This window comes from Hyperolius riggenbachi, chromosome 1 (genome assembly GCF_040937935.1).
Source record: "Hyperolius riggenbachi isolate aHypRig1 chromosome 1, aHypRig1.pri, whole genome shotgun sequence".
Classification (NCBI taxonomy): Eukaryota; Metazoa; Chordata; class Amphibia; order Anura; family Hyperoliidae; genus Hyperolius; species Hyperolius riggenbachi.
Window position 1 is genome coordinate 447,060,263 of NC_090646.1, and position 21,508 is coordinate 447,081,770.

The 21,508-nt window shown below is 46.3% G+C and overlaps 1 protein-coding gene across 1 annotated transcript in view; it reads left to right on the forward strand.

The window, feature by feature from the left end:
- Positions 1-21,508, forward strand: part of GCN1 (GCN1 activator of EIF2AK4) — a 111,336-nt gene that overhangs the window by 32,331 nt on the left and 57,497 nt on the right. The window contains exons 17-25 of the mRNA XM_068238718.1: positions 4,388-4,463; positions 4,543-4,702; positions 4,778-4,967; positions 5,053-5,177; positions 5,961-6,139; positions 6,678-6,771; positions 9,128-9,241; positions 11,094-11,292; positions 11,403-11,552. Of these exons, the coding sequence (XP_068094819.1) occupies positions 4,388-4,463; positions 4,543-4,702; positions 4,778-4,967; positions 5,053-5,177; positions 5,961-6,139; positions 6,678-6,771; positions 9,128-9,241; positions 11,094-11,292; positions 11,403-11,552 (1,287 nt within the window). The remainder of the gene's footprint in view (positions 1-4,387; positions 4,464-4,542; positions 4,703-4,777; positions 4,968-5,052; positions 5,178-5,960; positions 6,140-6,677; positions 6,772-9,127; positions 9,242-11,093; positions 11,293-11,402; positions 11,553-21,508) is intronic.

Consider the following 21,508-nt stretch of genomic DNA (forward strand, 5'->3'; position numbering starts at 1 on the left):
ATACTTTACACATCCATTAGGGATGAGCAAGAATGATTATATGAAAAGAGAAATTGTGCCGGAACATGCTGGGGTATGTGGGCTGCATGGGGGAGGAAGAATTAACTCACCTAGGCCACCGCCTCCCTTCGGATGAGCTCCACGCTGCTTTCCATCTTTTGTCACTTCAGCCTTCACGGCAGAACTATCGGTTTAGAAGGTGGAAGATGGAATGTAGCGTGGAGCACATCAGAAGGGTGGTGGTGACCAAGGTAACTTAACCCCCGCTTACACATGGGGAGAACAATATTTGGCATCCCATGAGGTTTGTAATTGGCACCAGGGGAAATAGCATTTAACACCATTCAAAATTGCATTAGCCTTGGAGGGAAAAAAGTATTTAGCACCAGAGGAGAATTATGTAAGGTTTAAGGAGAGGAAAATAATTTTTAACGATGCAAAAAATGCACAGCTGCGCTGGGAATGCCAAATTTACAAGCATATATTTACTTACAAAACAAACAAAAAAAACCACATTTTATGGACCATAAGACAAAAAAAGTGTGTGTGTACTGGGTTCATACTAGTATGGATGTGAGGATGTGACTTCAGACTTCAGGGTCTGACATCTGTGCCTTGTGCACTACAGACTTCTGTCACCTTGGCAACATACTGCCCCTGTATGTCCGCTTTGGCTGTGAGCCTTCTTCCTTGCTGACTGTGACTTTCAGTTCATGCCACGTCCGACATCTGTGCTCTTTGGCTCATGCGCTACGGACTTCTGTCACCTTGGAAATGGCCGGCTGTGAGCCCGCTTCCATGCTGACTCGTGACTTCCGGGTCATGCCACATTTGCCAGAGCGACTGGGTCTACTACTGCTCTGAAAGATGGTTCCAGCTCCCCTTGTCTGCTCGGGCTTTAATTGCTCCCATACCTGCTTGCCCAGCTCTGCTCCACAAGATGCTAGTTGTAAGCCCAGCTGCAAGCGCTATACGATACTGCGAGTACAATTATAGCTGCTACAACTGCCATAGATCCCAGCCTCTTCCTGTGCCCTGTCTGTGCTCTGCAGCTCTTTTCTCATCTGTAAGCTGCTCAATGTTGAAAGGTGAAAAACTCCACTGATAGCTCCACAAACCCTCCATCTACAGTAATCCCCACTGCCCCTCAGCTATAGTTTAGCTGGGGGCAGTGTGGTTACTGTAACTGGGTGACAGTGGGAGTTACTGTGTCTGGGGGGCAGTGAGGATTGCTGTAGCTGGGGGGCAGTGGGGGTTACTGTAGCTGGGGGGCAGTGGGGATTACTGTAACTGGGGGGTAGTGGGGGGTTACTGTAGCTGGTGGGCAGTGAGGATTGCTGTAGCTGGGGAGCAGTGAGGATTACTGTAGCTGGGGAGCAGTGGGGTTACTGTAGCTGGGGAGCAGTGAGGATTACTGTAGCTGGGGGGCAGTGGGGGTTACTGTAGCTGGGGAGCAGTAAGGATTACTGTAGCTGAGGAGCAGTAAGGATTACTGTAGCTGGGGGGCAGTGAGGATTACTGTAGCTGGGGGGCAGTGAGGATTACTGTAGCTGGGGGGGGCAGTGGGGGTTACTGTAGCTGGGGGGCACTGGAGGGTTACTGTAGCTGGGGGGGGGGGGATGAGGATTACTGTAGCTGGGGGGCAGTGGGGGCTACTGCAGCTGGGAAGCACTGGCGGGTTACTGTAGCTGGGGGGCAGTGGGGGTTACTGTAAGCTGGGCGGCACTGGTGGGTTACTGTAGCTGGGGGGCACAGGAGGGTTACTGTAGCTGGGGGGCACAGGAGGGTTACTGTAGCTGGGGGCATTGGAGGTTAATGTAGCTGGGGGGCAGTGGGGGTTACTGTATCTGGGGGGCACTGGAGGGTTACTGTAGCTGGGGGGCAGTGAGGGTAACTGTAGCTGGGGGGCAGTGGGGGGTTAATGTAGCTGGGGGGCAGTGGGGGGTTAATGTAGCTGGGGGGGCAGTGAGGGTCACTGTAGCTGGGGGGCACTGGAAGGGTTACTGTAGCTGGTGGGCAGTGGGGGGGGGGTTAATGTAGCTGGGGGGCAGTGAGGATTACTGTAGGTGGGGGGCAGTGAGGATTACTGTAGCTGGGGGGGGGGGAGTGGGGGTTACTGTAGCTGGGGGGCACTGGAGGGGGTTACTGTAGCTGGGGGCAATGAGGATTACTGTAGCTGGGGGGGGGGAGTGGGGGTTACTGTAAGCTGGGGGGTTACTGTAGCTGGGGGGCAGTGGGGGGATAATGTAGCTGGGGGGCAGTGGGGGGTTAATGTAGCTGGGGGGCAGTGGGGGGTTAATGTAGCTGGGGGGCAGTGGGGGGGTTACTGTAGCTGGGGGGCAGTGGGGGGGGGGTTCATGTAGCTGGGAGGGCAGTGGGGGTTATTGTAGCTGGGGGGGGGGCAGTGGGGGTTACTGTAGCTGGGGGAGGGCAGTGGGGGTTACTGTAGCTGGGGGGGGGGAAGTGGGGGTTACTGTAGCTGGGGGGGGGGCAGTGAGGATTGCTGTAGCTGGGGAGCAGTGAGGATTACTGTAGCTGGGGGGCAGCAGAGGGTTACTGTAGCTGGGGAGCAGTGTGGATTACTGTAGCTGGTGGGCAGTGGAGGGTTACTGTAGCTGGGGGGCAGTGGAGGGTTACTGTAGCTGGGGGGCAGTGAGGATTACTGTAGCTGGGGGGCAGTGGGGACTACTGCAGCTGGGAAGCACTGGGGGATTACTGTAGCTGGCGGGCAGTGGGGGTTACTGTAGCTGGTGGGCAGTGGAGGGTTACTGTAGCTGGGGGGCAGTGGAGGGTTACTGTAGCTGGGGGGCAGTGAGGATTACTGTAGCTGGGGGGCAGTGGGGACTACTGCAGCTGGGAAGCACTGGGGGATTACTGTAGCTGGCGGGCAGTGGGGGTTACTGTAGCTGGGGGGCACTGGAGGGTTACTGTAGCTGGGGAGCACTGGGGGTTACTGTAGCTGGGGGGCACAGGAGGGTTACTGTAGCTGGGGGGCAGTGGGGGTTAATGTAGCTGGGGGGAAGTGGGGGGTTAATGTAGCTGGGGGGCACTGGAGGGTTACTGTAGCTGGGAAGCACTGGGGGGTTACTGTAGCTGGGAGGCAGTGGGGGTTACTGTAGCTGGGGGGCACTGGAGGGTTTACTGTAGCTGGGGGGCGGTGGGAGTTACTGTAGCTGGGAAACACTGGGGGGTTACTGTAGCTGGGGGGCGGTGTGGGGGGATTACTGTAGCTGGGGGGCACTGCAGGGGTTACTGTAGTTGGTGGGCAGTGGGGGGGGGGGGGGCTACTGTAGCTGGGGGGCACTGGAGGGTTACTGTAGCTGGGAAGCACTGGAGGGTTACTGTAGCTGGGGGGCACTGGAGGGTTACAGTAGCTGGGAAGCACTGGGGGTTACTGTAGCTGGGGGGCAGTGGGGGTTACTGTAGCTGGGGGGCAGTGGGGGTTACTGTAGCTGGGGGGCAGTGGGGGTTACTGTAGCTGGGGGTGCACTTGTGGGTTACTGTAGCTGGGGGGCTGTGGGGGCTACTGTAGCTGGGGGGCACTGGAGGGTTAGTGTAGCTGGGAAGCACTGGAGGGTTACTGTAGCTTGGGGGAAGTGGGGGTTACTGTAGCTAGGAAGCACTTGGGGGGTTACTGAAGCTGGGGGAAATGGGGGTTATTGTAGCTAGGAAGCACTTGGGGGGGCTACTGTAGCTGGGGGCAGTGGGGGTTACTGTAGCTGGGGGCAGTGGAGATTAGTGTAGGTGGGGGCTACTGTAGCTTAGATAGAGACAGCTTTGGGGAGGGAGGAAAGCTCCACAGGACGCCCCTGCATCATGGATGCACCAGGTTTAGCATATTTTTTTTCTCCCCTGGTTCTTTTCCTCTAAACTTAGGTGCGTCTTATGATCCAAAAAATAAAATAAAAAAAATAAAGTAAGTACACCTCTCTTATTTTTGTAAAATTTACACTGTTATGCAAGTAGTACTTTACATTCTATCAAAGTGTTATGGTGGGTCTACACGGTGATGTGGCTTATCAATTGATCCGCTGATGCGGTTCGATTGAGAAGATCCGACAGGTCCGATCTCACCGCCGCCGATTCCCTGCTCGTTCCCCACGAGCGGACAATGGCAGGGAATCGAGCAGAAGATAAGCGGCGCCAGCGGGGACGAGCGTGTATCGAATCCGCCGCGTGGGCGCGACGGGTACGCGCGGGGATGCGGAAGAGGCGATCCGGCGACTAATCGAGCCGCCGGATCGCTGCGTGTAGATTTAGCTTCAGTGTTGTCTAATGAAAAGATATAATAAAATATTTACAAAAATGTGGGAGGTGTAATCATTTTTGTGAGATGCTGCATATGTTGCCAAATAATACAATTGTTAATATTTTATTTCTTCTTTAGCTCTGTGCACTCTGCTGCAGCTATGTGAAAGACTCTTTCTGGACCACATCCACAGGCTACCAGACAACCGAGCTCAGTAAGTTTCAGATTTGTATGTGGGATTTGTCTCACTGTATCATGCATCAGAGAATTTATTATCCTTACTATGCTTTTAGGCCTTATTACCACGCTTTGATCATTATTCTGCTGAGTCGTTCCTGGAAAGTGCGTAAGCAGTGCCAACAGACCATTAAAAAGTTGCTGACATCTCTTGGTGGTAATAAGCTTCTGCATGGCCTTTTACCAGAGTTTAAAACTGTCCTAAATTCAAACAAGGTTAGTATATTTAAAGTGCAACATCTTGTACAACAGCAGTCATTCATCATATAACATTTCTCATTGTTTCCATAGTTGGTATTAACTGAAACCTCAGTCACAGAATCTGAGGAAGTGACAGAGCAAGCAAAGCCTCCTGTGTCTCCCAGAATCATACAGGAAGGAATCTATGTCCTTACATTTGTACCAGGTCTGCAGACTGACCCAGTGGAAGCTGAAAATCTGGCTCAGGAACTTCTGATATTGGCAAATAATCCCTTAGTTGGTAGGTAGAAGCTAATTAAAGTTTATGAAACCCCTGTACATGTACCATGTGACTTGCTCGGTTTATCTTTACTTTTCTATGACAGCATCTGCTTATCCAGACCTTTGGGTAGATCTACTACACAAAATGAAAATCGACCCCACTGAGTTTATAAACAAGCGCTTTGATGACTTCTTACCAGTTATCACCTCTAATTCTTCCAGAGACCAAGTGAGTGAATATGAAATTCTTACACTGTATCAGATAGAAACCAAGATAGTGTGAATAGCAAATCAATCTAATACAAATTTGCCCTTGCTAGCTTTAAGCCTCATACACGCGGTAAATGGAACTCGGCTGAGGCTTCCTCCAAGCCACCTTCAGCCTGATCCGTCCTTTGCCGCCGTCCTCCGCCTTCTCAATCTTCCGTAAGGGCTCCTGTGAGTTTGGCCAGTCGTGGGGTTACTGTGCATGCGCTGCCTGGCAGCGTGCACCTCCATCACGCTCCCGTAATACTACTACGCAGGTGCAGAACACTCCCAGCCAAGGCAGCGAGGTGAGGGAGTGCATGCAGCCACACTGCGCATGTTCAGACTGGCGGAACCTACGGGACCCGTTATGGAGGATTGAGAAGGCGGAAGATGGCGGCATGGGAGCAATCAGGCCAGAGTGGGCTGGAGGAAGCCCCAGGTGTGCATCATTTTGTTTCTATTCCCCTGTCTCTGGTACACTTTAAAGATTGTTCTTATGTAAACTGTAAATGTGTGCTTTTTTTTTAATAGAAACTTGCTACTTTTACTTGACTAATTAATTAAAAAAACAAGATGAATTTTGCTGAGTACCACAAGCCATGCCATTTGTTATATATTCTACAGTATAATGGTCAGAAAAATGGAACCATAACAGAACAAAGGACTTAATGAATTTAGGAAAAATATTGTCATGAAATGCATACATTAGTGATTAGGCGATAGCATGTTTCCAGACTTTTAACTGTGATTAATCTTTATGTAGGCAGTCCTCAATGCTGCAGGTACTCTGGCTCGAATTTCTTCATACAAAGTTCTTCCTCGATTAGTTGAAGTGATAAGTGACTCCCTGCAGAATCCAGCCCTGTGTCACGTCACCAGGGAAGAATATTCCATTATGCAGACTCCTGAGGGGGAACTCTATGACAAATCTATTCTGCAAAGGTAACTGCCTCAAGGACATTAATGGGTTTTTTCAGGAATAGGGTTGATTGTACTACTGCAAGAAAACTAGGTGTTTTATCTTGCATGCATTTCAATAAATCTTTAAAGGACACCTGAAGTGATAAGGGATATGGAAACTGACATATGTATTTCCTCCTGCTACCTCCTGGTTGGGTCCCTGATCTCCTGAAAGCATTCAAAAGGAAAGACTGCAGGTCAATTTCAACATGACCCTCTGACCTTTTTGCTAAGTTCAAGTTTATAAAGCTGGGAGACGCATGAGTGAAATATGACAAGCAAGAGCAAATTGACAGTCTAGCCTTGCAACGCCTGTCTTGTTGGTGGTGTAGAATCTAAAGGCCTTGGACCTTTTAATTAGGGAGCTAGACTTGAACATTATATTAGATAATTATGAGTTTAAAAACCAAGGAAAGAGTGAACAACTACATATACAAAAGGTTGTAAATGCAGCTGCTTCAGTGATTTCACTTTATCAGTGGATGATTTTTTTTCTTCTTTTGTTTTTTCCCCCTCCCAGTGCCCAACAAGACAGTTTAAAAAAAGCCAATATGAAGAGGGAGAACAAGGCTTATTCGTTCAAGGAGCAAATCATTGAAATGGAACTCAAAGAGGTATATTTATAATTCTGTATAATGGTATACGCAGGTTTTTCTTTTTGATATGCATATATTTCTTCTCTAAATAAAGTAGTGTTTTGTTGATGTGTTCGGAACTGGGAGGCATACTTCTTAGTGGCCTTTCAGTGTTGCATGTTATTCATATGGTGTAATTGCTCAGTGGTTTTTCCCAAATAAGATGCTTGTTTGAACAGATTTGTAGTATTGTCTCACACACGCACTAAAGGATAAACCCTTTCTCTTTAAGGGGCTGGTTCACACGGGCGTCTGCCCGGCTTTCTGTGGCATCGCGGCGGCAATGCGTTCGGGCTTTCAGCAGCCTTCACGTAGCTTTCGGATGTGGTCTGCGGTTTTCTTCCCCTAGGGGAACATTACCTGTGGCGGTTAACTGCCCCAGGATGCTACATGTAGCGTCCAGGGTCACCTTGAATGCCAAGGAAAATTGGGACCCGAACGCCGCGTTCGCGTAAACTCTGGGAAAAGCCTGGTACAAACGCTCCCATTCACTTGAATGGCAGCGTTTAACACCAAGTCCCGAACACTGGCGGTAAACGCTCCGCAGACACCCATCTGAACCAGCCCTAAGAGGAGTGCAACAGTTGGAAAAGAGGGAGAGCTGGCACGTCCAAAGTTAATCTTTATTGTTCCATTTAAAAGTATATGGCCAACGTTTCATAGGAAATGTTTGCTCGGAGGCAAAAATCTGTCTGCCACTGTGTAGAAATTTCTGTATAGGAAGTGGGAGTCAGGCTCCTCTAAACACTCGCACGCATCGATGTGTACTGGGCTTGATAAAGGAGCTCCACATGGCTCAGAAACATTGGACATATGCATTTAGATATAATTTGCATATATTCAGAGCTCTGCACATCTATGCAGGTAGTCAAATCGGGTGCTGCCAATGTCTCCGGCTGTACAAAAAAATGCTTTTACATGAAACCAATATTTTCTTTGAATGGGCCTGCTCTTTTTTTCTATTGCTTATGTGAACAGTTCTTATGTCTTTCAGTAGGCCACATTTAGTTAATGTCTTACCTTGTCGTAGCACAAACCGATATGTTTAAGAAACAGTGCTGAAAAGGGATACAAGTATTCTCAGAGTTTCACAGTGAAATACTTGTATCCTGCTTAAAGAGAATCTGTACTCTAAAATTCTTGCAATAAAAAGAATACCATTCTATTCATTATGTTCTTCTGGGCCCCTCTTTGCTGTTTTTGCCACTCCCTGCTGAGATCCTGGCTTGTAATTGCCAGTTTTAGGCAGTGTTTACAAACAAAAAATATGTCTGCTAAGCAGCATGTGATAGGCTGAGAGAAGCTCAGTCTGTGATTTATACAGAGCCTGGAGGGGGCGTGGAGAGGGTGTGCTTAACTTCTATCACAGCAGTGCAGCTCATTCCTGCCGGAGCCGACAAAGCTGACAAAGGAAAGAAGATTAGATTAGATAACTGTGCAACTAGGAAAGGCTGCAGTAAGACAGACCACATTAGAACAGGTATATGATAGAAGAAATAAGGTTGTTACAGAGTCTCTTTAACTACCTTCTTTCTTTTTATCAGCTTGCGTGGAGAACGTCCAGCTTTAATCTTTTAGAGACTCTTGTATGTTTCCATGGTGCACGCGTCCAACTTCATGCCTTTAAGGCAGCCATACACTGGTCGATGTGCCATCAGATCGACCAGCTGACAGATCCCTATCTGATCGAATCTGATCAGATAGGGATCATATGGCTGCCTTTACTGCAAACAGATTGTGAATCGATTTCAGCCTGAAACCGATCACAATCTGTTCAGCTGCTCCTGCCGCCTGTCCCCCCCCCCCCCCCCCCCGTATACATTACCTGATGCGGGCTCCCGGGCGTCTTCTCCGCATCTTCTCAGCGCTGCACCCGCTCCATCCCGGCGCTTCCTGTGTCACTCCGTGACCAGGAAGTTCAAATAGAGCGCCCTCTATTTGAACTTCCTGGGTCACTGCAGTGACCCAGGAAGCGCCGGGATGGAGCGGGTGCAGCGCTGAGAAGATGCGGAGAAGACGCCCGGGAGCCCGCATCAGGTAATGTATTTTTCATCGGATCGGCCCTTGCTAGCGACGCGCACTTTACCCGCGGGCGATGGAGGGTAATTTCCCGCACGGCGCGATCGACGGACCGATCCGATTTCGGGAGGAAATCGGATCGTCGGCGGCGTTTACCGCGAACGATTGGCAGCAGATTCGATCCCAGGATCGAATCTGCTGTCGAAACGGCCGGGAATCGGGCCAGTGTATGGCCACCTTTAGAGACACTTTTGTTTCTGTGGTACACTAATGGGGAAACTGGTATTCACTGGATTTTAATGATTCCCATTTGTAGGAAATTAAGAAGAAGAAAGGAATCAAAGAAGAGGTTCAACTCACAAGTAAACAGAAGGAAATGCTGCAAACACAAATGGAAAAAGAGAGTCAGATCCGTAAGAGACTCTTGCAGGTATGCTGATTATGTAGTTTTTGTTTTGTATGTATTATATACACACATATGGGTAGGGAATTTTTCATTTCAATTTTTTTTAGCTGATTGTTAAATGCTATATGCTGTAGCTGTTAAAGAGGAGCTGTCAGCCTTACTATCTCAGAAAAAAACATATATATATATATATATATATATATATATATATATATATATATAAGTAGATAAATACTTGCTCTACTTACATAACATATGTATTGCACTGTGCACATTTTGATTTTAGTGATTTATCTATAGTTAAAAAAGAGAAAATCCTTCTTAGGATTCTCCGTTTTAGCTGTGTCTATCTTGAAGCCAATCCTGATGTCATTTCCTCCCTTACCCTCCTCTGCCTGATTGTGTATGCATTGCCCGCCCTCCTCCGTCTTCAGGCACTCCCACCCAGCTCTGCAATAGAAAGTGCAATGTCTCAGCATGAGAAATACTGACAATCAGAAAGGAACAGAGGTGTGGGAGGGGAAAACAGGATGGAAAGAGGCTTCAGCCAATCAGGCTGCATTAGTTAAGTCTGAGGGCAAAGTAAAGAAGCAAAAAAAGACTACCCAGCATTGATTTCTGATTTTATGCCTGACAGTTACACTTTAACTGCATTCTTCTTATAGTAAATCTACCATAGTGTTGTACACAAAATACAAATGATATGAAACGTATCTGTAAAATTATCTTAATTGCTCCCTAGCCAGACTGTGTTGTCACATTTTCTTTTGTTTATTCTGCTGGTCTTTGTCATGGTATTTTGTGTATGTCCATAGAAGAGGATTGATGAAATGTCTCGCACTCACTAATAAATTAAACCCAGTATGTCTGAAAGAGAGTGCATCAGCAGGGTGAGAGGGATGACACCCTTTATATACTATGCAATACAGTCAGGAGCTTGCACATCCGAAGCAATACTTTATTGGTTCCATAAAAAAACAAATGGCCAACATTTTGGAGCCACCTTTAAAGAAAAACATGTATTTGTTACAGCTTACAGAACTCCTGCAATAAATCTGCAGTATGTTTACTCCCTGCTTTCTTGGAAGCAGACAAAGGGTTTACATATTAGCTGTGTCTGCCGACGACTGCCAAATTTCTATGCTGACACAGCTGAGAGATCAAATTACTCTTGTGATTACTTGAAGATGAGGGGGGATTAGACAGGCTCTTCTCTCATAAAACACGGTGCATTTCCCTCTGTTTTCATTGTGTCCTGTGCAAGAGTTCAGGTCCACTTTAAAGTAAACCTTAACACTGGAACTTAAAAAAAAAAAAAAAAAAAAGTTTTTACTTACCTGGGGCTTCTCCAAGCCCCCTGCAGCCGTCCTGTGCCCTCACCGCTCCTTAAGGGACCTCTGGTCGCCAACGCAGGTTAGTTTCCTTTTCGTCCGACAAAGAGTCGACCCCTGGCCACACGTAGTCTTCTTCGCCTTGCCGCCATCAAGCACGTCCTGCGAACTAAATAAACCCACTAAAAAAATAGACCTACATCTAGATTGCTTTATTCAAGTAATCAAATCATTTTGGGGTTAATGTGTACAGTACCCCATGAAAGGACAGAAAAACTGACCACTGCATTTGAGGGGTCCATTTCCATTTGTATGAATGAGTTGAGTGCATTTTTGATGACCATTTCATGGCATGTATAGCGATGCAGAAGCCTGAGCATGGTGTGGGTGGGATGTGAGACCCTGCAGTGTTAGAAGAGCTGCCGGTGTTCACTAGAGACTTGCACACAAGTTTGAACCCATATTTTGATTTTATGCATTGGTGTTTGTTTTTTTAAGCACGGTACAGATATGCCTTAACCTCAACCATTTCTCTTTAACTTTAGCTGGATGTTGAATTGGAAAATGCTATAAGACTTCTGGAGTGTTTACTACAGAAAAGCCCACCCGGTCTTTCTCAGCACATTCCTACTCTTACCAGCTCCTTTATGCCGTTACTGAAGTCTCCGTTAGCTGCCGCTCGGATCCAAGCTTCCTTTGTACAGTTTTCTGCATGTGTCATGCCAGCTTATTTGAAACCGTTTGGTAAACATCCTTATTTTCTTTTCTTACTCATGGCATGTGATGTTGTTTTTATAAAGCCCTTCTTTGCATCTCTCTCAGAATTGGCAGTAATATCTGGTTCCTCTTCACAGGAAAATTGGCTGCCTACATAACGCTCCGCTTAATAAAACCAGAATGTAGCTTGGACCCTGCCTGGTGTCAGGAAGAGCTGCCAGTAGCTGTGAAGAGAGCAGTAAACCTCTTGCATTTTCATACAGTGCACAAACACAAGGAGGACCTAGGTAACAAAGGGCTGGCATTTTTTGACATGTAACGCTACAACTGGCTGTTCCTTTATCATTCTCCTGTGCATGCAGTGTAGAATCTTAACCACTTCACAACGGAGGGGTTTTACCCCTGAAGCACCAGCGCGATTTGTACATTGCAGCGCTGCTTCCATTGATTTTTTACTGTGATATGATTGGTTATTGGGGACTGGGGTCCCCATAACCAATCATTGCACTGCAGAGCGGGGGTGTGTGCGCGCACGCGCGGGTCGCGGGGGCGCGCGATCGCGCGCTGCACGTTTGTTTACATTTCTTTGTTATCAATGGAGACTGCTTTTGTTTGAAGCAGTCTCCATTGTGTCCGCAATCGGCGCGTCTAATTGGATTTAGGAACGCTTGTTCCTAACATCCAATTAGTCACCTGCTGTGCTGGCTGGCTGGAGTGTGCGCGCGAGGTCCCCGCCCACTCCCAGCCAGTAAACAAACAAGTGCGCCTTTCTCCGTCCCTGGGGGTGAAGCGGTGCGCAGAGGGACGGAAAAATTTAGCACTAGGGGGGTAAAGTGGTTAAGCCACCTACAAACCAGATGATAGAATTGTGTGGAATGACCAATAAACGATTGTTCCATGATCTATCCGACAGATCTTTAAGCAGTTTGTTGTGAATGATTTCAGAAAACTGCAACAGAAATGCAGAAATGTTAATTGAGTATAGCACCATAGACTTAAGGTGCATACACACATCAGACTATAGTCTTTGGAAACTGAAAGATCACAGACCAATCTTACCACCCTTCATGTAGTATGAGAGCCATACTCTACACAGTCTTTTCTATGGAGCTGAACTCCACATCAGAAAAAAATCTTTGCAAGATGCTGCACACACAGATGCTGTACAGACACAAAAGATCAGTATCTGCAAATGATCTGTTCCTACCAAAAATCCATCCCTGCAAATTGCAATGATAGTCTATGAGATCTGCAGATCATCGTACACACATGATTTAACTGACATTCATCTGCAGATCAGATCCACCAGGATGGATTTTCAGATCTGCGGATGATTGCTTGATCTGCAGATGAATGTCAGTTAAATCATGTGTGTGTACGATGATCTGCAGATCTCATAGACTATCATTGCAATTTGCAGGGATGGATTTTTGGTAGGAACAGATCTTTTGCAGATACTGATCTTTTGTGTCTGTACAGCATCTTTGTGTGCAGCATCTTGCAAAGATTTTTTTCTGATGGGGAGTTCAGCTCCATAGAAAAGACTGTGAAGGTATGGCTCTCATACTACATGAAGGGTGGTAAGATTGGTCTGTGATCTTTCAGTTTCCAAAGACTATAGTCTGATGTGTGTATGCACCCTTAGTGGACACTGCGGACAAGAACTATTATCTGTCAAATTGATCCATCATGTCGGTTGTTCAACATGCCCGAGCACCTTCTTGGATCATTTGTCATTCACTGAAGCCGTCGTTTGTGCCTTGTACCCTTGTTTTCTAACGATATCGGTCATTTGTAGCAATTTTTCCTTCCCGTGTGTACAGGGCTTCAAAGGGAACCTAAACTAAGAAGGATATGGATTTTTCCTTTTAAAATAATACCAGTTGCCTGACTCTCCTGCTGATCCTGTGTCTCTAATACTTTTAGCCACAGCCCCTGAAAAAGCATATGCAGATCAAGTACTCCTCTGACTGAAGTCAGACTGGATTATCTGCATGCTTGTTTCAGGGTTGTGATTCAGAAACTACTGCAGCCAAAGAAATCAGCAGGACTGCCAGGAAAATTGTATTGTTTAAAAGGAAACATCCATATCCCTCTCAGCTTAGGTTCCCTTTAATACCTGGTACACACATACAATTTACTATCAGATCGATAGGTCGAATCGATAACTTCCAACATAGCCGATGTGAATTCCGATCACTTTTCTGATTGATATTCCGATCACTTCTGTACAAAATTGATCAGCAACAACAACAATCAGAAATTAGATTGGACCTGTCGGAAATTATCGATTCGACCCTTTAACCACTTGCCGACCGCCCACAGCCCATGGGCGGCGGCAAAGTGGATCCCCTAAGGACCGCAATACGCCTTAAGGCGGTGCGTCCTTTTCCTTAGCCGGGGGAGCGATCGCGTCATTGATGACGCGCGCTTCCCCCGGCAACTGGCTCTGCCCACCCGCCGTAACATCCCGCCGGCCATACGGAAGCGCCGGCGGGATGTTAACCCCGCGATCGCCGCTACAAAGTGTATAATACACTTTGTAATGTATACAAAGTGTATTATACAGGCTGCCTCCTGCCCTGGTGGTCCCAGTGTCGGAGGGACCACCAGGGCAGGCTGCAGCCACCCTAGTCTGCACCCAAACACACTGATCTGCCCCCCCCCCCCGCCCACTGATCGCCCACAGCACCCCTCAGACCCCTGCCCACCCCCCAGACCCCTGTTTGCACCCAATCACCCCCCTAATAACCCATCAATCACTCCCTGTCACTATCTGTCAATGCTATGTTTTTTTTATCTCCCCCCCTGCCCCCTGCCCCCTCCTGATCACCCCCCCCACCCCTCAGATTCTCCCCAGGACCCCCCCCAGACCCCCCCCCCCCCCCTGTGTACTGTATGCATCTATCCCCCCTGATAACCTGTCAATCACCTGTCAATCACCCCCTGTCACTGCCACCCAACAATCAGCCCCTAACCTGCCCCTTGTGGGCAATCTGATCACCCACCCACACCAATAGATCGCCCGCAGATCCGACATCAGATCACCTCCCAAATCCATTGTTTACATCTATTCTCTCCTCTAAACACCCACTAATTACCCATCAATCACCCATCAATCACCCCCTATCACCACCTGTCACTTTTACCTATCAGATCAGACCCTAATCTGCCCCTTGCGGGCACCCAATCACCCGCCAACACGCTCAGATTGCCCTCTGACCCCCCCTTATCAATTCGCCAGTGCATTAATTACATCTGTTCTTCCCTGTAATAACCCACTGATCACCTGTCAATCACCTGCCAATCACCTATCACCCATCAATCACCCACTGTCACCCCCTGTCACTGCCACCCATCAATCAGCCCCTAACCTGCCCCTTGCGGGCAATCTGATCACCCACCCACACCAATAGATCGCCCGCAGATCCGACATCAGATCACCTCCCAAATCCATTGTTTACATCTATTCTCTCCTCTAAACACCCACTAATTACCCATCAATCACCCCCTATCACCACCTGTCACTGTTACCTATCAGATCAGACCCTAATCTGCCCCTTGCGGGCACCCAATCACCCGCCAACACGCTCAGATTGCCCTCTGACCCCCCCTTAGCAATTCGCCAGTGCATTAATTACATCTGTTCTTCCCTGTAATAACCCACTGATCACCTGCCAATCACCTATCACCCATCAATCACCCCCTGTCACCCCCTGTCACTGCCACCCATCAATCAGCCCCTAACCTGCCCCTTGCGGGCAATCTGATCACCCACCCACACCATCCGATCGCCTGCAGACCCGCAGTCAGATCACCTCCCAAGTGCATTGCATCTGTTCTCTCCTCTAAACATCCACTAATTACCCATCAATCACCCCCTGTCACTGCTACCCATCAGATTAGACCCCCATCTGCCCCTAGGGCACCCAATCACCCGCCCACACCCTCAGACCCCAGCCCTGATCACCTCGCCATTGCATTACTTGCATCTATTCCCCCCACTAATCACACCTTGAGACACCCATCAATCACCTCCTGTCACTACCTGTCACCCCCTAGCACACCTACCCATCAGATCAGGCCCTAATTTGCCCCGTGTGGGCTCCTGATCACTCGGCCAAACCCTCAGATCCCCCTCAGACCCCCTTCCGATCACCTCCCCAGTGCATTGAGTGCATCTATTTTCCCCTCTAATCACCCCCTGAGACACCCATCAATCACCTCCTGTCACCCCCCCTAGCACTCCTATCCATCAGATCAGGCCCAATACAACCTGTCATCTAAAAGGCCACCCTGCTTATGACCGGTTCCACAAAATTCGGCCCCTCATAGACCACCTGTCATCAAAATTTGCAGATGCTTATACCCCTGAACAGTCATTTTGAGACATTTGGTTTCCAGACTACTCACGGTTTTGGGCCCGTAAAATGCCAGGGCGGTATAGGAACCCCACAAGTGACCCCATTTTAGAAAAAAGACACCCCAAGGTATTCTGTTAGGTGTATGACGAGTTCATAGAAGATTTTATTTTTTGTCAAAAGTTAGCGGAAATTGATTTTTATTGGTTTTTTTTCACAAAGTCTCATTTTTCACTAACTTGTGACTAAAAATAAAATCTTCGATGACCTCGCCATACACCTAATGGAATACCTTGGGGTGTCTTCTTTCTAAAATGGGGTCACTTGTGGGGTTCCTATACTGCCCTGGCATTTTAGGGGCCCTAAACCGTGAGGAGTAGTGCACCTAGGCTGCAAAAAAAGTGTCACACATGTGGTATCGCCGTACTCAGGAGAAGTAGTATAATGTGTTTTGGGGTGTATTTTTACACATACCCATGCTGGGTGGGAGAAATCTCTCTGTAAATCGACAATTGTGTGTAAAAAAAAATCAAACAATTGTCATGTACAGAGATATTTCTACCACCCAGCATGGGTATGTGTAAAAATACACCACAAAATACATTATACTACTTCTCCTGAGTACGGCGGTACCACATGTGTGGCACTTTTTTACACCCTAAGTGCGCTAAAGGGCCCAAAGTCCAATGAGTACCTAGGATTTCACAGGTCATTTTGCGACATTTGGTTTCAAGACTACTCTCACGGTTTAGGGCCCCTAAAATGCCAGGGCAGTATAGGAACCCCACAAATGACCCCATTCTAGAAAGGAGACACCCGTATTCCGTTAGGAGTATGGTGAGTTCATAGAAGATTTTATTTTTTGTCACAAGTTAGCGGAATATGACACTTTGTGAAGAAAAACAATTCAAATCAATTTCCGCTAACTTGTGGCAAAAAATAAAATCTTCTATGAACTCACCATACTCCTAACGGAATACCTTGGGGTGTCTTCTTTGTAAAATGGGGTCATTAGTGGGGTTCCTATACTGCCCTGGCATTTTAGGGGCCCTAAACCATGAGGAGTAGTCTTGAAACCAAATGTCGCAAAATGACCTGTGAAATCCTAAAGGTACTCATTGGACTTTGGGCCCTTTAGCGCAGTTAGGGTGCAAAAAAGTGCCACACATGTGGTATTGCCGTACTCGGGAGAAGTAGTATAATGTGTTTTGGGGTGTATTTTTACACATACCCTTGCTGGGTGGGAGAAATACCTCTGTAAATGACAATCTTTTGATTTTTTTACACACAATTGTCCATTTACAGAGTTATTTCTCCCACCCAGCATGGGTATGTGTAAAAATACACCCCAAAACACATTGTACTACTTCTCCCGAGTACGGCGATACCACATGTGTGGCACTTTTTTGCACCCTAACTGCGCTAAAGGGCCCAAAGTCCAATGAGTACCTTTAGGATTTCACAGGTCATTTTGCGGAATTTGATTTCCAGACTACTCCTCATGGTTTACGGCCCCTAAAATGCCAGGGCAGTATAGGAACCCCACAAATGACCCCATTTTAGAAAGAAGACACCCAAAGGTATTCTGTTAGGAGTATGGTGAGTTCATAGAAGTTTTTATTTTTTTGTCACAAGTTAGCGGAAATTGATTTTAATTGTTTTTTTTTCACAAAGTGTCATGTTCCGCTAACTTGTGACAAAAAATAAAATCTTCTATGAACTCACCATACTCCTAACGGAATACCTTGGGGTGTCTTCTTTCTAAAATGGGGTCATTTGTGGGGTTCCTATAATGCCCTGGCATTTTAGGGGCCCTAAACCATGAGGAGTAGTCTTGAAACCAAATGTCGCAAAATGACCTGTGAAATCCTAAAGGTACTCATTGGACTTTGGGCCCTTTAGCGCAGTTAGGGTGCAAAAAAGTGCCACACATGTGGTATCGCCGTACTCAGGAGAAGTAGTATAATGTGTTTTGTGGTGTATTTTTACACATACCCATGCTGGGTGGGAGAAATAACTCTGTAAATGGACAATTGTGTGTAAAAAAAAATGAAAACATTGTCATTTACAGAGATATTTCTCCCACCCAGCATGGGTATGTGTAAAAATACACCCCAAAACACATTATAGTACTTCTACTGAGTATGGCAATACCACATGTGTGGCACTTTTTTGCAGCCTAACTGAGCTAAGGGGTCCAAAGTCCAATGAGCACCTTTAGGCTTTACAGGGGTGCTTACAATTTAGCACCCCCCAAAATGTCAGGACAGTAAACACACCCCACAAATGACCCCATTTTGGAAAGTAGACACTTCAAGGTATTCAGAGAGGGGCATGGTGAGTCCGTGGCAGATTTCATTTTTTTTTTGTCGCAAGTTAGCAGAAATGGAAATTTTTTTTTTTTTTTTTTTGTCATTAAGTGTCATTTTCCGCTTACTTGTGACAAAAAATAATATCTTCTATGAACTCACTATGCCTCTCAGTGAATACTTTGGGATGTCTTCTTTCCAAAATGGGGTCATTTGGGGGGTATTTATACTATCCTGGAATTCTAGCCCCTCATGAAACCTGACAGGGGGTCAGAAAAGTCATAGATGCTTGAAAATGGGAAAATTCACTTTTTGCACCATAGTTTGTAAACTCTATAACTTTTACCCAAACCAATAAATATACACTGAATGGGTTTTTTTAAATCAAAAACATGTTTGTCCACATTTTTCGCGCTGCGTGTATACAGAAATTTTACTTTATTTGAAAAATGTCAGCACAGAAAGTTAAAAAAATCATTTTTTTGCCAAAATTCATGTCTTTTTTGATGAATATAATAAAAAGTAAAAATCGCAGGAGCAATCAAATAGCACCAAAAGAAAGCTTTATTAGTGACAAGAAAAGGAGCCAAAATTCATTTAGGTGGTAGGTTGTATGAGCGAGCAATAAACCGTGAAAGCTGCAGTGGTCTGAATGGGGAAAAAGTGCCTGGTCCTTAAGGGGTAGAAAGACTGTGGTCCTCAAGTGGTTAATCTGACGGGAAATTGCATGGTGTATACCGGGCATAAAAACAAATACATTTCAACAGAGGTGTGTTGTTCTTCCTGTATGACTTTTTTTTAGATAAGAGGTAATCTGGCTGGCGTACAGTCTGCTTGGAGGGCTTGGGAGTTAAACCCTGCTAAATCATGAAACTTTCTTCTGCATTCTCAGGATTAACATAGTTTGTTGATTTGTTATGAAATTCAAATGTTGTTAAAAAGAAAATGCTAGATTTATGCAATATGTTCTGTTTCCTATCTGTTTTGCAGCTTCCTTTTTATAATTGTTTTATTTTGTGGCTGTGTACTCTAACCGCTTTGCTGTTTTGATCACCGTTGAAATCGTATTAACTTTATCACGTAAATAGAAAAGTATATTTACAACTCACTCTGTTAGTTCAAGGATAGTTAACCGTGAAGAGTTGGAAATTTGGAAATCATGGACGAGCACAAAGAACACTGGGTAGTAGTGCACTATGCACAAAAGGTTAAATAGATGTGGCCAAATTAAAGTGGATGTGAGTAGTGATTGGGTATGGTGATACAATTAGGGGGCGATAGGGACCACCAGTGACTGCAAATAGAGATGGGGAACCACCTGTTACTGCAGGGAGAAATTAGAGACCGCCTATGTCTGCATAGAAAGATGGGAGCTGTCTGTAACAGCAAGGAGAGATGTTTGGCTTCCTGTAAATGCAAGGTAGATGGGCATTTGTATTGTAATTGCGAGGGAGGTGTGTACCACTTGTTATAAACTGTTCTTATCACCTTGCTTCGACACCATCGTCTCACAGACTGTGAGATCACTTGACTCTCCACACAGCAAACAGGATATAGACTTGCTCAGGCTTCTTTCAATGTTTCCGTCATTTATTCAAGTCACAGGAATACAGATAGATACATTCATCATATCCTAGCCATGCCAATCTTCATGTTGCGTTATAAGCTCATGATTAGACTCCCTCTTGAAGTCAATCAGGTACCTTCTTCCTAACTACGTTACACTAAACTACATATGTACAACATACATTATATCAGATTACAGAAAGGACGAACATGCTTAGGTCCCAGTCGGCCTTGCGAGCTAGTGAGGAAGGAAGAAGCAGAAGTGCGTTCTCCATTGCTCGCTCCAGCTTTAATACCGGCTAGGAAAGAGTTAAATATGACATCATCTTCGCCACCCCCTAAATAAGTCTATTGGTGGACTCACTTGTGGTGTCATCATACACACCTACTCGATTAATAATCGATGAGGCACTTGACCCAGATGCGGGAATGTGAATGTTTAGTAAATATGGCCAATGTTTACTGTTCCTGTCCTGTAAGTGGAGGTCAGAGTAAACCGATGGCCTTCTCTTAGGAACATGTTCTCAGTATCTGCGTGTATCTTCTGCTACACGCAGACCCTGAGATGCCTCTGTCTATTTTAAAGGCATACACTGCGGACAAGCCTTTTACATAAAACTCAGGCCAAGTAACTGAGGCCTACTTAAATTATAACAATTCCCCCCTAAAACGGCTTGACCCGCAGATCCCAGCGTCTGAACCTCCCAGTACCTGGTTTCTTTCTTGTATGTTTCACTTTTCGATGTTCGTGCTCACACAACTTCTCTGCTCTAGGCGGTTACCCCTGGAAGAGAGAGAGCAAGACCTCTTGGTCTTCCTGTAACCAGGCTCTCTGGGGAGGCCCTACTTCTAAGTCCCTCAATACCACATGCTCAGCATTTGCGTCACTTGCGTATCACTCACAAACTTGCATGACCACAGAAAAGTGAAACTCGTTTGGTTGTTACAAAACGGAGCAGTGCCAGGTGCCTTCTAAAAGAGCGCCTTTATACAATCAGCTCCTAGGTACTACTAAACCTATACCCGTAACCCTGTATATCCCTTAATTTAAACTATTGGTTCCAGAGATTGTTTATGAGGCACCAATCTCTGGACCGGTTAATTTATTTTACGTAATTTTAACCCGCAACCTCACCTGGATAACGATGCCTAAAGTTGTCATCCCCATCCAGACGACCAGTGGGTGTAGAAAGAACTTTGGAACTGCAGATGCCCCGTCCGAGTGTCCCTGGAACATCACCGGAACCTTTGTCCACCAGGGCAGACTGGAACTCACCTGCTCATTTTTGTGTTCTACCTCGTTAAGATCACCTGTATCATGGTGAAATCTTACCTCTAACTTAGTGTACTGTTTGTTTAACCTTTGTAACAACATGTGGCCGTCTTTGATCAAACCCTGTTCCCCTTTGTCCCATGTCGTGTTCTCTTTCAGGACGGGAACTACCCGTGAAACTTTGACCTTTAGAGTTCTCTTAACAATTTGAGAAACAACGTCATCAAACCTGGATGACAGGATCCATATGGGATCTCCACTCACACAATATGTTCCCCTTGGAAACTCCCCCTTATCGGAACAATTATGAGAATATACCTTGAATGTATCATTAGACCTTATGTTAAAAACCCAAACCTTTCCTTCCGCCACCGGAACTATCGGTTGGGCTTCAGGGTGGATCTTTTGAATGGTAGCCTCGCACTCTGCGTTATTGAGCCTGCAGGCATCTTCACTAAATTTGACTTGCCCCGGCCAACGCAGGTACTTCTGCAAAAATTGCCCACATGAGGACAACTCTACTTGTTTCACCTCCCTGTCTAGCACCAAAAAAGGTTGACCTCTCAGGTCCTGGTGTAAGACATGGGTTGAGGTGGGAACTAAGGAAGTGGCGGTGCCTAAAGGAATGTTGCACCGTTTCCATTTGTTCACCCAAACATCTCGAAGCTGCCATGCAAAAGATCCTTCTCCAGAAAAATTAATATACCTCCCCTTGTCCAATCTTTCGCTGACAC